Here is a 14365-nt window from a genome sequence, read left to right as displayed (position 1 = left end):
TCCTGGTCAGTCTCATCAGGTGCTTTAAACTGCTTATGATCACTAAAGTTTCTCATTATGGGGCTTTCAAACTCCACCTACATAGTGACATCTTTAGCCTTGCCTGAATCTTCTTTAGATTTAGAATTCAGCATAGAGAATTCATCAAAGATGACATCTCTACTTAGAATGACCTTTCTTTTTAACAAAGACCAAATTCTAAATCCTTTGACTCCATTTCCATAGCCCATAAAGACACCCTTCTTAGCTCTGGACTCTATCTTACCTTCACTTACGTGATAGTATGTTAATATCTAAATACCTTTATTGTTGAGTATTCAACAGGTTTGTTAGACCATACCTTAATAGAGGTTTTGAAATGTTTGGCAGTGGACAGGGAATGATTTACGAGATAACATGTTGTACTAACAGCCTTAGCCCATAAACTCCTATTCAACCCTAAATTAGATAGCATGCATCTGATCCTTTCCAACAAGGTCTTGTTTATTCTTTTAAAAAATCCATTATGGTACAAAGTATAGCATACAATATGATGTCTTGCAATGCCTTCATCTCTACAGAATTCATTGAATTTCGTAGAACAGAATTCCAAGCCATTGTTAGTCCTAATATACTTATTTCACTATCTTTCTTATTTGATTCTTCATAAGAATCATTCAATGCTTGAAACATTTGAAAGCTTCATCATGAATACACATGTTATCTAGGATTAATCATTGATGATGGAGAGGAACTACCTAGTCCCTCCCAGTGATGGAACTCTCGAAGGTCCCTAACAGTTAGAATGGATGTAGTCTAATATGGCCTTTGTAGTGTGCACAACCTTTGGGGATTTTGTAGGATGTTGCTTACCATAAACGTAGTTCTCACAAAATTGAAGAGGTTTCACCTTATGATTTTCAAGTAAGCCTTACTAACTTAGAACTTCCAATCCTTTTTCACTCATGTGACCTAGACACAGATGCCATAGATAATTTTCATTGGACGAGCCATTGAACGCATAACTCCCAACTTGTGAAACAGTTGAGATAGTGCCTGTCACAGGGGACCCTTGAAGGATGTATAGACTTCCTTGCTTGGTCCTTTGCATTACCACAAACTTCCCTTTCCTTTTGATTTGCATAACTCCACCTTCAATCCAGAAAGAAAAGCATTTTGAATCCATGGCACCCACAGTGATTAGAACCTCGATTAAGGTTCTAACAATCCCATCATACATTTTTTGTTTTGTACAAAACCTATACCAATTGACTTGCAAAGAGCATATTAACCCATCAGAACATTTCCACCAGACTTCTCATATGTTACAAACTAGCTTTTGTATGGACACATATGATAATAACAATCCGAGTCCAGTATTCATTGTTCAGAATGTTGTTGTGGTTGTTCACTAATAGTTAGAACCAAATCGTTTTATGATGAGGAATCATTCTGAACAACGACAACAACAAAATCTTTTTTTGCTTTCTTTGGACAATCTTTCTTCTAGTGATTAGGTTCTTTGTAATAATTACAGATGTCCTTTGGATCAGCCTTGCTCTTCTTGCTACCTTTGCCTTTCTTCTTATTATACCCTCTAGCAGAATTAGTCACCAATAATCCGGATGCAAATGCTTCATCACCATTCCTAAACACTTTTAGTCGAAGCTCTCTAAAATAGAGACTAGACTTGACTTCTTCAAGTGTAATGGAGTCCTTGCCAACATTATGAAATTCTTATAGGAATAAGGGAGAAAGGCTAACAAAACCATTATCAAATTTTAATCTTTTATCTTGACATTAATCTCACAGAGCTCTAACAGAACAAAGTTTAACTCGTTATGTTTTTTTAGTGGCATACCTTCTCTCATTCAGAGGCTAAACAAACGTCGTTTCATAAGCAACTTGTTGCAAATTGATTTCATCATAAAGAGTTTCTCCAGCTTAAGCCATAATGCAAAAGTAATTTTCTCTTCAGAAACTTCATAAAGAACTTCATTAGACAATGACAAGAGAAACAACATGTGAGCCTTTTCATCTTGCAACTCAAGAATTGACTTATCAACCTTCAACAGTTGACAGAGAGAGGTGCCCAGATTCCCTATTCTTTCAACAAGGCATGCATCTTGATGTGCCAGAGATTGAAGCTATTCTTTCTATGAATTTCTCAATTTTGATTGTTTTGACCATCTTCTTGATCAAATCTTGAAGACATAGCACGAACAAAAACAGAATGGTTGATCTTTGAGGACCTAGACCCACCAAGAAATAGACATGGAACTGACCTGAAATGAAGCTCTAGATACTAATTTGTTGGGTTTAAGACTAAGAAACACGCAAACAGATACGGAAAACAAATGATAGAAGGATAAAAAAGATAACGCAACAGAAAAACAAATACAATTGAATTGGGTTCATAAGCTTTCTCTCTAACTTGCTTACTTGAACCCTGCTAACTAACTCCTTTTATAGGAGCATACAAATAATAGAATAACCGTAAAATGATTATGAATGGCTAAAACAATTACAACACTGAACACTATAAATGAACCATCTAAAGAGATTAGCTAAATAGACCAAATGATACATAGGTAGACTAGATTGAACACACCACTGGATAAAAGACAGACGGAACGATACAAACAATGGTGTTCGATCATATCTTTCAATATCGTCCACTCCTTCTTCCAACATTATTAAATGCTAATAATAATGATAATTGTTCATTAATTCTTCATCAAATGTCTTCAAAAGTGTTTGTAAAAAAACATTGAAAAACATTAACATAAATATCAAAAACATTTAATAACTATTGTCTAATTAATATATAATATTTTAAAAAAAGTATATTCAGTCTTTCACACACATATGTTTAAGTTTTTGTTGGATACTTATGTTTAGTGCTATTTTATTCAATAGTTTGATATTATATCTTCTAATCTGATATAGGAACTGGTTATCTATCTCTATAATACCTCGGGTACTCTTATATTAATATACTTATTTATTTGTCGATTAAAAAAATTCTTTCACGCACGTGCATATGTACATATGCACAATGGAGTGATTGACAAGCTCATTTTGTAATGAATGATAGTTAAGTGAGTTATAATATTTTTGACCGGACATTAATTTTATAATGATTTTTTTATTGTATGTCTATAAACACAAGAGTTGAAAATATTAAGTATGTTTTGTTAAATAATTTAATTTACTCGAGGATCTTTTATTGTTCATAATTTTTGCACAAAATAAAAATTGATTTATATAATTTAAATCAAAATAATCCCGTTTACTGTTTAACAGGTTTTTATACTATATTCAACCACTCTATTTATAACTTAGTCCAATTTATTATCATTATTTAAATTTCACTTCAAATTATCCTTTTATAAAGTCATTTCATTGGATAATGCTCCTTTTAAATGTAAATGTTTAGTGTTTCTTTTCAATGTAAACGGCAAGCAGTGGTACTATTTACTCCATTATAAATATCTTACAAATTTTAAACTATTTATCTTACTGTACTACAATGTATGAAAGGGTATAACTAAAAAATAATTTCACAATTATGTCTTAGACTTCTGAAAAGAAAAGTCTATGTTAAAATTAGAAATGGAAGGAGTAAGAATCAAGTGTTGTACTTTTAATATAATAGATACTTTTTTCGAACTTAAATACAGGTAAAATTAATTAACTTTTATGATAATTAAGAAATTACTTAATATTATTTAATTATTCTTATTTCATTTTTTTTCTAAAGTATCTTTCATAACTTGATTCCAAGAATGAGAAAAGTAATCGAAAATAATATTCTGAATTAATTTAGGGACACTTTTGGAATAGTATCATAAATAAGATGAAAAGTAGTTAAATTTTACTTTTGTTTGAGTCTATTTTTTTTACTTATAATTAACTCCTGTATAATTACTTAATATATATATATATATTTACTTTTTAATGTGTGTTCATAAACACACTACAGACAAATTAGATGCAATTTAAGAATTAAACATATTTTATAGTAGTAGAATACTAAAAAGTTTTGTAAAAGGATATAATAAGAAATACAGTATTATTTCATATTTACTTTTTTTTTTCTTCTCTTGATACATCTGCTCTGCACTTTTATAGTACCATTCCATTTATGAAACTGTTTTGTACAAGGCTAGTAAAACTTGAGTGGTTAGAAAAGCGTATGCTCCTAAGATACAAAATTGCATGTACATGCACAGAAAACCAGGAAAAGAGAGGGTAAAAAGAAGTAATAAGAAAAAAAAAAAAAAGTAGTCCAATTGCCCAGGTAATCCTAACTCCATATTTCTCCTTCTCCAATTTTTCTTTTTTTTTTTACCTTAAAAACTTGCATATTTTATTTGGGGGGAAAAGTAAGGTCTATGAATTATTGAGTAGGATGATATGTGAATCGCAGTGACTCTTGTCCTCTACGGTTCTCCACTGTTCAGCTATGTCTTCAGCGATCTTGATTGCATCACACGACGTTCCGTGAAGACCTCTTCTTGTGAACCCCACCGTATACATTCCCTGCTCTCCTTTCCACCCATGAGGAAAGGGCGTTTTCGGCATTCCATCTTTCGTAAAAAAATCACATCCCTGAATTAGAAAAAAAATGATCAAGTTTTCAATCATATGATCATAAAACATACCATGTCATAAAGGAAATTAACATAGGAGTTTGTAATTGTAATCTTATAATAGAATAAGAGAATGTTAAACTTTTAGACATACCCTTTACCAACAGCAAAAAGAATTTGATTACTAATTAATTAATTTGAAGCAAAAGGAATTTGACCAAAAGGTGGTGCACAAGGAATACTTTTTAGGTGTGACACTTTTACAAGTTGCCAACGAGATTTTTCATGATCGTTACACATCACAAAACGTCACTATGAAAGCAGAGTTTTTAATAATCAATTCGAGAGAAACTATGCATACACAAAAAACAAAATTTAATTTATTTTTTTATAAAAAAAAGTGGTAGAGCCCAAAAGCACAGGCCCCAAACTGATTTTATTCGTTATCTTTGGAATGAAGAATGAAGAAGAAAAGAAGACATTTGTAGGCTTGTGCTCTCTGCATCGCATGTGTCCCAAAGCCAAAGATAGCGACATGTCATAAGTGGGTCATAATAAGATAGAGCTAAAAACGCAACACAACAACAGATCAAAATTACTAACCTTGAGCCAAGTAGGCACGTTGCTCTTGTATCCTGTTGCCAAGATTATAGCATCGAATTCCTTTTCTTTTCCATCCATAAATTTGGCACCATTTCTTGTTATCTCCTTCACACCCTCCATCACCTGCACAAACAACCCCAACATCGAATCTTAGGCCCCCTACAATTCCCCAAAAACACAATACTCCTGAATCAACATAATGGGGTCACTTGAATTTATTTATTTATTTTTTTAATAAAAGGACAACTGAAACCCACAAACTAAAAATCACGAGGAAACGTGGTCGAAGGAAGAAACGTCCGCTAGAACAACATATTCAAAAAAGAAGGAATAACATTAAAAACTTGGGGTCACTTAATTTGAAGCATATAATATACCTTTATGTTACCACATTTTATTTGTGCAACTTGACCCACATCCAGGACTGGAGTTTTCCCTGTGGCGAGTTTGAGCTCTATTGGGCCGGTTTTGGGCCTCTTGATGCCGTAGTGATTGGTGTTGCCCAAGATTAAGTTTGTTGCAAGCAAGATGATCTTGTCTACTAACTTAATGGGAAACCACTTATAGAGCGCCATAGCTATCCCAAACGTTGAGAAGCCTAACATCTCCCTAGGAAGCACATGTACCTTCAATCATATGCAACAAAGTGAGCAAAAAAGCATACTCCCCCAAGCTTGGTCATTAGTTACCCAAATGGGAAAAAAAAACATAAATGACGTCAATTTCAGTCGTGAACAGTAATACAATACTCATGATAAACACTAAATATCACCCATTTAACAAAAAGGAAATCCCACTTTAGTCCATGAACAAAAAGTGACTTTAGCCTTATTTTTTTTTAAATAAAACTGCAATTTTCACTTCAATAACTTGATAAAAACTTTTTTAGGGGTTTACATAGGTCACCCAAATGAAAGAATAGCAAAATTATTTTTTAAAGAAAGTATACTTATATGGGCTTAATTTTTATTAAGAAAGTAAAATAAATTAAACTTTTTAATTAATTAAAATCAACTTATACACTTTGATTTTTATAAAAAAAAGTCTTTTTATTGAACATTTTCAAAAGCTAAGTTGCATAAGTTTGGTTTTTAACTATGAAAAAAAATTATTAATTTTATTTTATCTCGAGTACTTACGAAAAAATTTATCCAAATACGAACCAAAACTAGGGTGAATAGACTTACTGTATTTCTAGCAACCATGTAAGGTTTGGCATTGTGTCTACAAAGGTCCAAGCAAACTTCCATACCCGAATTGCCACACCCAATGACCAAAACCTTCTTGTTCCTATACTCAGAGCCAGACTTATACACACTAGTGTGAGCAACAGCACCACCAAAAAGCTCCATCCCATGAATCCTAGGCACAACAGGTTCAGCATTTTCTCCAGTGGCCACCACTAGCCAGCGAGAAGAATACTCGAACTCTTCAGTTCTAACAACCCAAACATTTGACCCTTTATCAAACTCAGCACTTTTCACAGTTTGGTTGAAGATGGGGTGAATGTTGAAGTGTGAAGCATAGGACTCCATGTAGGAGATAAACTGGTACTTTGTGGGGTATTTTGGGAAAGTGTGGGGAAAGCCCTTCAAGGGAAGCTCGCAGAACTGTTTAGGGAGGTGGAGTTTGAGACGGTCGTAGGTTTTGTTTTGCCAAAGGGAGGCTATGCAGTTGTGTCTCTCAAGAATCACAAAAGGAACTTTATCTTCTGAGAGACACGCAGCCACGGCTAAGCCCGAAGGACCAGCACCTATAATGATAGGGCCTTCAACATGTTGTTGTTGGGATTTGTTGCAAGAACGACCCATGTAAGATAGATAGATAGATAAGGAAGGAAAAAAATTGTAGTGGAACCAAAGGGTGAGAGAGTTGAGGAGCTGAAAAGTGGAGGTTGGAACCTCGGTTTCTTGTGGGAATTTAAAGGAGTGTGAAGTGGGGAAATGAGAAAGTGAAAAAAAAAATAGAAAAAAGGGTTTTTAATTAATGCATGGGAGGAGAAAAAGAGAGAGAAAGAGAAAATTGAGGCGTGAAGGTTAAGGAAAGGATTTGATTCTCTTACTCTCGAGGCTGGTTCTTCTTGGTTTTTCTTTTGAGGTGTTTGTGAGAGAGGAGATCATAGGGGAAAATAGGTAAGAAAGAATAATTTTTTTAGAATAATTTTTTATCTTATAATTTGTTTTTTAAACATTTGATAATTATAATAAATAATCAATCTTAATTATTAAATTTTAAAAAAGTTAATACTTAAAATAATAAATAATTCTTTTAAAGTTATTGTTGGAATAAGTTAATCCTCATAAATATATACAAACATTCTTGTTTTGGTGAATGTTGTTATTGCAAATAGTTTTTTGTTTTGTTTTGAATTTGATTTGATTTTATCGGAATGAATGAAATGAGTCGCAGGCAAGTGAGGCAGCAGATAGCCAGCCACTCGCACATCATACGATTATTTTTATTTTATTTTTGTCTTGTTTTTTAAGTCTGCCACGCTTTGTCAGGACTCTGTAGTTTCTGTGGTCCCCTTTTATTTTTTCAATTAACAACTTGTATTCTATCTAGGACTACCGTCCCACCCGTTTTCAATAACTGTAATTTGAAAAAACAAAACAATGAAATAAATGCTATGTTTTTTTGTTCTTTTTTTTTTCTTTTCTTTCTTTTTGTACTGAGGTAGCTATAGGTAAAAGTAAAAATGTGATTATATGACTGCTCAAGCCTCAAAGTACGAATACTATAGTATGTGTACTAGTATGTACAGAAAAAAAAAGAGTTTAACAGTGATATTGCTACCGTAGAAGAATCAATTAAAAATGTTTTTTTATTTATGATTTTTTTAATGTAATTGCTCCCTTAAACTCAAATATAAGAAAACAAATAATTCCTACTAATAGTTAACTTCATTTAATTTACTCTATTCCATTCTCTAAATTACGTACCCTTTACATTAATTGATAGAAAACTTCAATTCTACAAGAACTTGTTACAAATATAAAACACTCTTTTTCATTTTATAGATCATGCAGTTGATATCATATGAACCAAAGGATTATTGAAAACAAAATATTAATTAAATAAAAATATTTTGAGGATAATTTCATTAAATTAAACTAAATTAGTTAAAATTTGTTTATATTTTAGATCATCATATATATGATTAGACAATGATATTTGAATATTCTTTTTTTAACCAACATTTATATAACACTCCTTTTCTCTCTTCTTTTTACTTCATATATACTTCTTATAAACCTATCATTTATATGTGATATTTTTCATTTTTGTAGGTTTTTTGGGTGTCTACCAAACATTATCATATATGATGTTGTTTTTTAGTGGTGATATTTGGACATCCACAATTTACAAACATTCCACCAATGTCTCTTGTTTTTTTCTATCTTTCTTTCTTGTACATTATATCACCAATATTATCAATAACTTATCTTTCTTATTTTTATATTTCTCTCAAGGTTCTATGCTTTTTGGATCTCCACGAATCATTTTTTTTTATTTTTTGGGTTTATATTCAAGTATGAAAAGAAGTATTATAAAATTTAATCAACTTGTCATATTAAATAGTTTGTGATGACAGGCTAGTAATGTTAAAAATTATCTCTAACACCCATTTAAATACATTCTTTATTATTGACTTTTATTGAAAATTACAAAAAATTATAAAAATAGACCTCAAGTCTTATTTCAATGGATCTAGGATTGACTTTAATATCATTTTAGAATATGAATTTGAACTTAACTCATCTCCAAAATTTAACTCATAATATAAGAGTTATTATCACTTATATAGTCTAACTTGACATTACCTCATGTGAGACTTATGTTTTTAATGAATTTAGTATAATTGTGGGTTATGAACTTAAAGTCAACTTTATATAATTGGTTTTATTTCTAACCGATTTGAGACTTAGCTTTTTTTTTTAATGCATTTCTCTCACACGTAATACTTTTGGGTTTTGTACATAGATGATCATTTTAATGGATATAAGATAAACTTTGATGCTATCTTGCACTGTGAGTTTGAACCTAACTCAACTTCAAAAGTTAGTTCATAAAATGAAGATTATTTCATACTTATATATTATATCTTGACAATATCTTTAATATTTCTAACCAATATAGAACTTGAATTTTTTTCCAATATTTATTAATGATTTTATAGTTTTAATAAATGATAAAGAATATGTTAGAAATAGTGTGATAAAGTACATTTTTATTATTTTATAGTTCGACTCCTCTTGTTCTAACATGGATTTTGGGTTTGCAATATTGTCTTGCATTTTTATATGACTGTTTCCAAAAGTTGCAGGGTGAGAAGGAGGATGTTGGAAGCATTGTAGGTTCCAAAATGGCACAGCGTAAATTGGAGGGGGATGAGTGTTGTTGCAACTTACGATACAAATTAAAGGGTGTGGTGGGGTCGAAATAAAAGTGCACAGATATATAGAGAAAGAAGATCGAAGCGGTGTGTGAAGTTGTATAGAATAGATATTGAGATGCTAAGTACGCACAAAGAAAGTTTGCTGCTGCATGCTGGGAAACAGCGTGGAGACTCTCTTTGCGCGACAACCGTCCCGTAATTCTTCTGTTTAAGATATTTTTAGTCAAATTTAGAATAAATAATCAAATTTATTTTGAGAAACACTTACAAGTTAATCTAAAGATAAAAAAATTTAAGTTTAATTATTAAATGTGTAAAAAATTAATAAATGAATCATGTAGATAATTTAATGATAAATATTTTTTTAAAATTTTACAACTTAATATTAATTTTGTCCTAAAAAAATATAATTTATTGTTAAATTGATTATTGAATATTATAACTTAGTGACAACTGATAAATTCAATGAGGATACTAAATTATTGTACTTTTTTTTTACCGTCAATGATTAAATTTATACTCTTCATCTTGTATGGACCAATTTATTATTGCATCATACTTTTAAAGATGAACTTGACTATTTATTCTAAAATTTATAATGCATGAACTCCTATAAATCAATAAGGTTCAGAAATCAATAAGGTTCAGGAGTACTTTTCCCTCTCATAATAATCATTAAGAAGAAAAAAATTGTCCTAAAATAATTATTAATTTAGGTTTTTAATATAATATTAATTATTTTTTCCATTTATATCTTTTATAATATTGGTGATATAGGTTATAAAAACAAAAAATAAATTAATAATGATAAGATTAATTTATACAATTGCTATTTTTTAAATATATTTATTAGTTTTTGTTAGTTTATATAAAATAATTTAGAATGATTATTATAATGGGACTAAAGGATTACTAAGTATGGTCACATTATGAATTTATATCATCAATTTTATTGCCAAACTTATTGAAATAATTTAAGATGAACTTATTATTTTGGTAGAGATAATAAGTATTATTTTTTAAGAAAAATAATCTTGTTTGAGACAAATAATATTATTGTAGGTGATTAAGTTTTTCTTCTAAATATTTAATAAAATTATATACATAAAGATTCAACTTGAAACTACTAGTTAATTTAAAACAATTATATATTAATTTATTTATACATTTAGTGTAAGATAAACTTTTTTTAATCGATAAATATTAATAGTTAATTTATTAATTTTTCTCTTCATTCACTCTTTACCGTCAAAGTCAAATCTTATATCTCATATATATGATAAAATTATCTACTACTACATTATAAATTAGAATATCTAATTTTGGAGAGCGAGACACTCTTATTACTATCTCAATTAAATACTCAATTCTTTTTTTTTAAATGTATTTCATCACAACCTCTGCAATTAAATACACAAAACAAAACATGGTAATATATTATGTATATATTTATACTTAATAAATCTACGTATGTCTATAAAATAGTTTTGAAGTATTAATCAAATTAAAATTCATTATATAGTAGTAGATTGAATTCACATACATGGAAATTTTCATTAACAAAGAGTGAGATGTGCCGCCTAAAGACGGAGGTAACTCGGTGTATTAACTAGTTCGATAGTGGGGTCATGGATAGAAAACGACAATACTCTTTTAAAAGGTTTTTTAAACAAAATTATATTAAATGAGAGTACAAGTTTCCCTGTATATATATTCACACACACAAAAAGATGTTCCCTGTATATTTTTAATGACGAGTCTAAAAGGAAGCTTTTGGAGCTAAATCCAACAAAATAACTTTGTTTTCTTCCCGTGTTGCATTAATGCATTTACAAGGTTAAAAAAACTTTAAACTCCTCCACGACAAAAGAAAGAAACAAAAGTTGGCTTTTAGTTATTTTTTGCCTTTAAAAGGTTGAATTTTTGCTAACAAGTTAAAAGGCTCAGCTCTATATGTTTAGATTATTTTTATTTTGAGCCAACAATGTTTTCAATTAAAGCTCCTTAAATTAATATTTTTAAGAAATATTTCTTTGAAACAAATCCGTTATTAAACACGTGCTTATTATAAAATTTATGGGTCATGACTCTTGTTTTTGACTTTTTTTTTACAATGAATAAATTGAGGATCAAACCTATGCCCCTATACATATTATCCTAATCTCTAGCAATAAGCTAACCCTAGTGATGTTGTTTTTGGCATTCACTTGTTACACAAATAATATATAATTAGTCACATAATGTGGTGCAATAAATTCTATTAGGGTAGTTTTTTTTAATCATCCTAATAGGACCTTGAGTTATCCTGTAAGACCCCGAAGTATTGTTAGAAGCTTTGATTCTTTATGCTAATTATGAAATTATAAATTTTCTATTCAAAATTTAATCACACTTAAAGTTTTTATATCCCCCTAAAAATGTGTTATGTGGGTATCTCTATTAGGTTTATTTAATGTATATAAAATTACAATTTAAAATTGTATTTTCAATTTTATTCTGTTAGAATTGAAAATGATTTTTTTAAGAATTAAAGTGTAAAGTTTTAATTTTTAGTTAAGTTGTAATTTTATTTTATTTCAATACCTTTAATTACAGGTAATTGTAGGTGATTTTAGGTTTTGGTTAAAAAATTTGGAGTGAATAGAGGCTTGAATAGATAAATTTTTTATTGACTTTTAGTATAAAATTATTGAAATTAATTGGGTTAGATCGATTTTAGAGTGATTTCAATTCAAACTGACACTATTAGAAAATAATTTTTTTAAATCGATTATTAAAAACATTTTAAACCGATGTTAAAACTAGCGACGTTAAAGTATCAATATTAACACCAGTTGTTTAAAAATTGATATTTTCTTATCACCAACATCGGTTTTTAAAAATATCGATGTTGCCAGTAAACAACAACATCGATTTTCCTAAAAATCAATGTTATTTTTTTGCTAAAATAACATCGGTTTTTTAAAAAATCGATGTTGTTGTTCATTGACAACATCAGTTTTCTTAAAATGGATGTTGCTTTATGATTTGTTTTTAAATATCCTATTTTTTTAGTTATCAACCTGTAATTAATTCATATCACAAATTATCATTCCAAATTGTAAAAAAACACATAAAATTAGTCATGCACTAAAAGTTATAAATAAAGTATATCAATGTATCATGCAAAGAGTAATTATAAACATTTATAAACAAAATATACCATAAATGTGTTCAACATGTTCCAATATTCCTCACAAAATAAATTACAAAAAAAAATTTACAAATTGATAATATTAGAATAGTAATGTACTTTAATTACAAACAAAACCAAAATAAAACATACTTAGAAGTTGCATCTGGGAACTCAAATATATTTGAGTTCTAGGAAGAAAATTTTGTGATTGTGCAAAATTTCTCCATCCATTTCCAATTTTTGTAGTCTTCCTATGATGATTATAAACTATCCTACACTTCGTAGTCTCTTCCAAGTTCAGATGGGTGGATCTTACAGTTTTCATAAATGAGTAGATGAAATTTGGCACATCATGAAATTAATATGAAATTCATATTAGATATGTATATGATTTTAAAATTTGACATACATAGGAGTGCTTAATTACTCACCAAACTACTGCAAGTCACTTTGTACTCAGTCAGGAGGATTTTAAAAGTAGGCGAGTTAGGAACTTGATGGTATAAGGAGTACCATTTAGGGTAAGCTTTTGGTTCAGAGGTGCTTTTGAAGATGGCGAGGAGGAAAACACTTTGTCCATAGTGGGTCAAGGTGACTTGGTGATTTCCAGTGAGCCATAGAACTCTCTAATTTCTGTCCATGCAGCAAGTAGAGTTGGACTCACTAGATCTTAGTTATATGTGATAAAGTGCATGACCTACTGACTTCAGTGTAAGACTACATTTAACAAGCAAAGTAATATAAGTAAAAGTGTTATATCAAGTCATGTTTATTTTAGAATAGTCTCGAAATAATTTCTAACTTGATCAATAGCATGAATAGTGTTGAACATCTCCTCTGTTTTTTTGTTAATCTTGATCACTGTGTTAGTCATTTCCTTCCGATTTTGTTGATGTTCATCCATCATTTCTAAACTCCATTTACAATATAAACATGACATTAATATGCATGATACATTTGACATAACAATATGATACCAATAAATCTGCACAACCAAGAATTCTCACACCAACATAAAGTGTGTGGCAAAATGATATTCCTATTTTGAAAACCAACAATGATATTCCTATTTTGGGGGCCTAAGGCTGTGGCATAATTCTCCCACCAGCACAAAGTCCTATTAACAAGCACATACACACAGAAACAAGCATTACCATCACCATCAAAACCAAGAGCGAGCCCTAGCTTCTCGCTTACCATCACCATCAAAACCAAACATAGAAACAAGCATTTATAGAAGATTAACCTATCGTGAATAAGTGAATGCACGAGAGTGAATGCAAGAACGCACATACACTCAGAAACAAGCATTACCATCACCATTATCATTACCATCAAAACCAAGAACGAGCCCTAGCTTCTCACTTACCATCACCATCAAAACCAAACACAAAAACAAACATTTATAGAAGATTAACCTATTGTGAGTGAGTGAATGCAAGAACGCACATACACACAAAAACAAGCATTACCAACACCATCAAAACCAACAATGAGCCCTAGCTTTTCACTTACCATCACCATCAAAACCAAACACAAAAACAAGCATTTACAGAAGACTAACCTTTCGTGAGTGAGTGAGAGCATGAGAGGTTGAGAACGATAATGACAACA

The 14365-nt window shown here is 30.1% G+C and overlaps 1 protein-coding gene across 1 annotated transcript; it reads right to left on the bottom strand.

Moving 5' to 3' along the window:
- Positions 1-4112: 4112 nt before the first annotated feature.
- On the bottom strand, positions 4113-7168 carry LOC114384638 (probable indole-3-pyruvate monooxygenase YUCCA4). The gene is made up of 4 exons (XM_028344347.1): positions 6365-7168; positions 5555-5803; positions 5178-5300; positions 4113-4593 (listed from the first exon to the last, which is right to left on the bottom strand). The coding sequence occupies exons 1-4, from the start codon at positions 6986-6988 to the stop codon at positions 4375-4377; spliced, it is 1215 nt and encodes a 404-aa protein (XP_028200148.1). The 5' UTR covers positions 6989-7168; the 3' UTR covers positions 4113-4374.
- Between the last annotated feature and the right edge of the window lie 7197 nt (positions 7169-14365).

This window comes from Glycine soja, chromosome 14 (genome assembly GCF_004193775.1).
Source record: "Glycine soja cultivar W05 chromosome 14, ASM419377v2, whole genome shotgun sequence".
Classification (NCBI taxonomy): Eukaryota; Viridiplantae; Streptophyta; class Magnoliopsida; order Fabales; family Fabaceae; genus Glycine; species Glycine soja.
Note: the sequence above shows the minus strand (reverse complement) of the source record. Positions and strands in the feature narration are given on the sequence as shown.

What these genes read in the sequence shown, in the direction of transcription:
- LOC114384638 (XM_028344347.1), bottom strand. Translation starts at nt 6,988, where the DNA reads ATGGGTCGTTCTTGCAACAAATCCCAACAACAACATGTTGAAGGCCCT. An exon ending in ACATGGTTGCTAGAAATACA is followed by an intron (nt 5,804 to 6,364) that starts GTAAGTCTATTC and finishes ATATGATTGAAG; the next exon opens with GTACATGTGCTTCCTAGGGA. An exon ending in TAAAATGTGGTAACATAAAG is followed by an intron (nt 5,301 to 5,554) that starts GTATATTATATG and finishes TTGTTTGTGCAG; the next exon opens with GTGATGGAGGGTGTGAAGGA.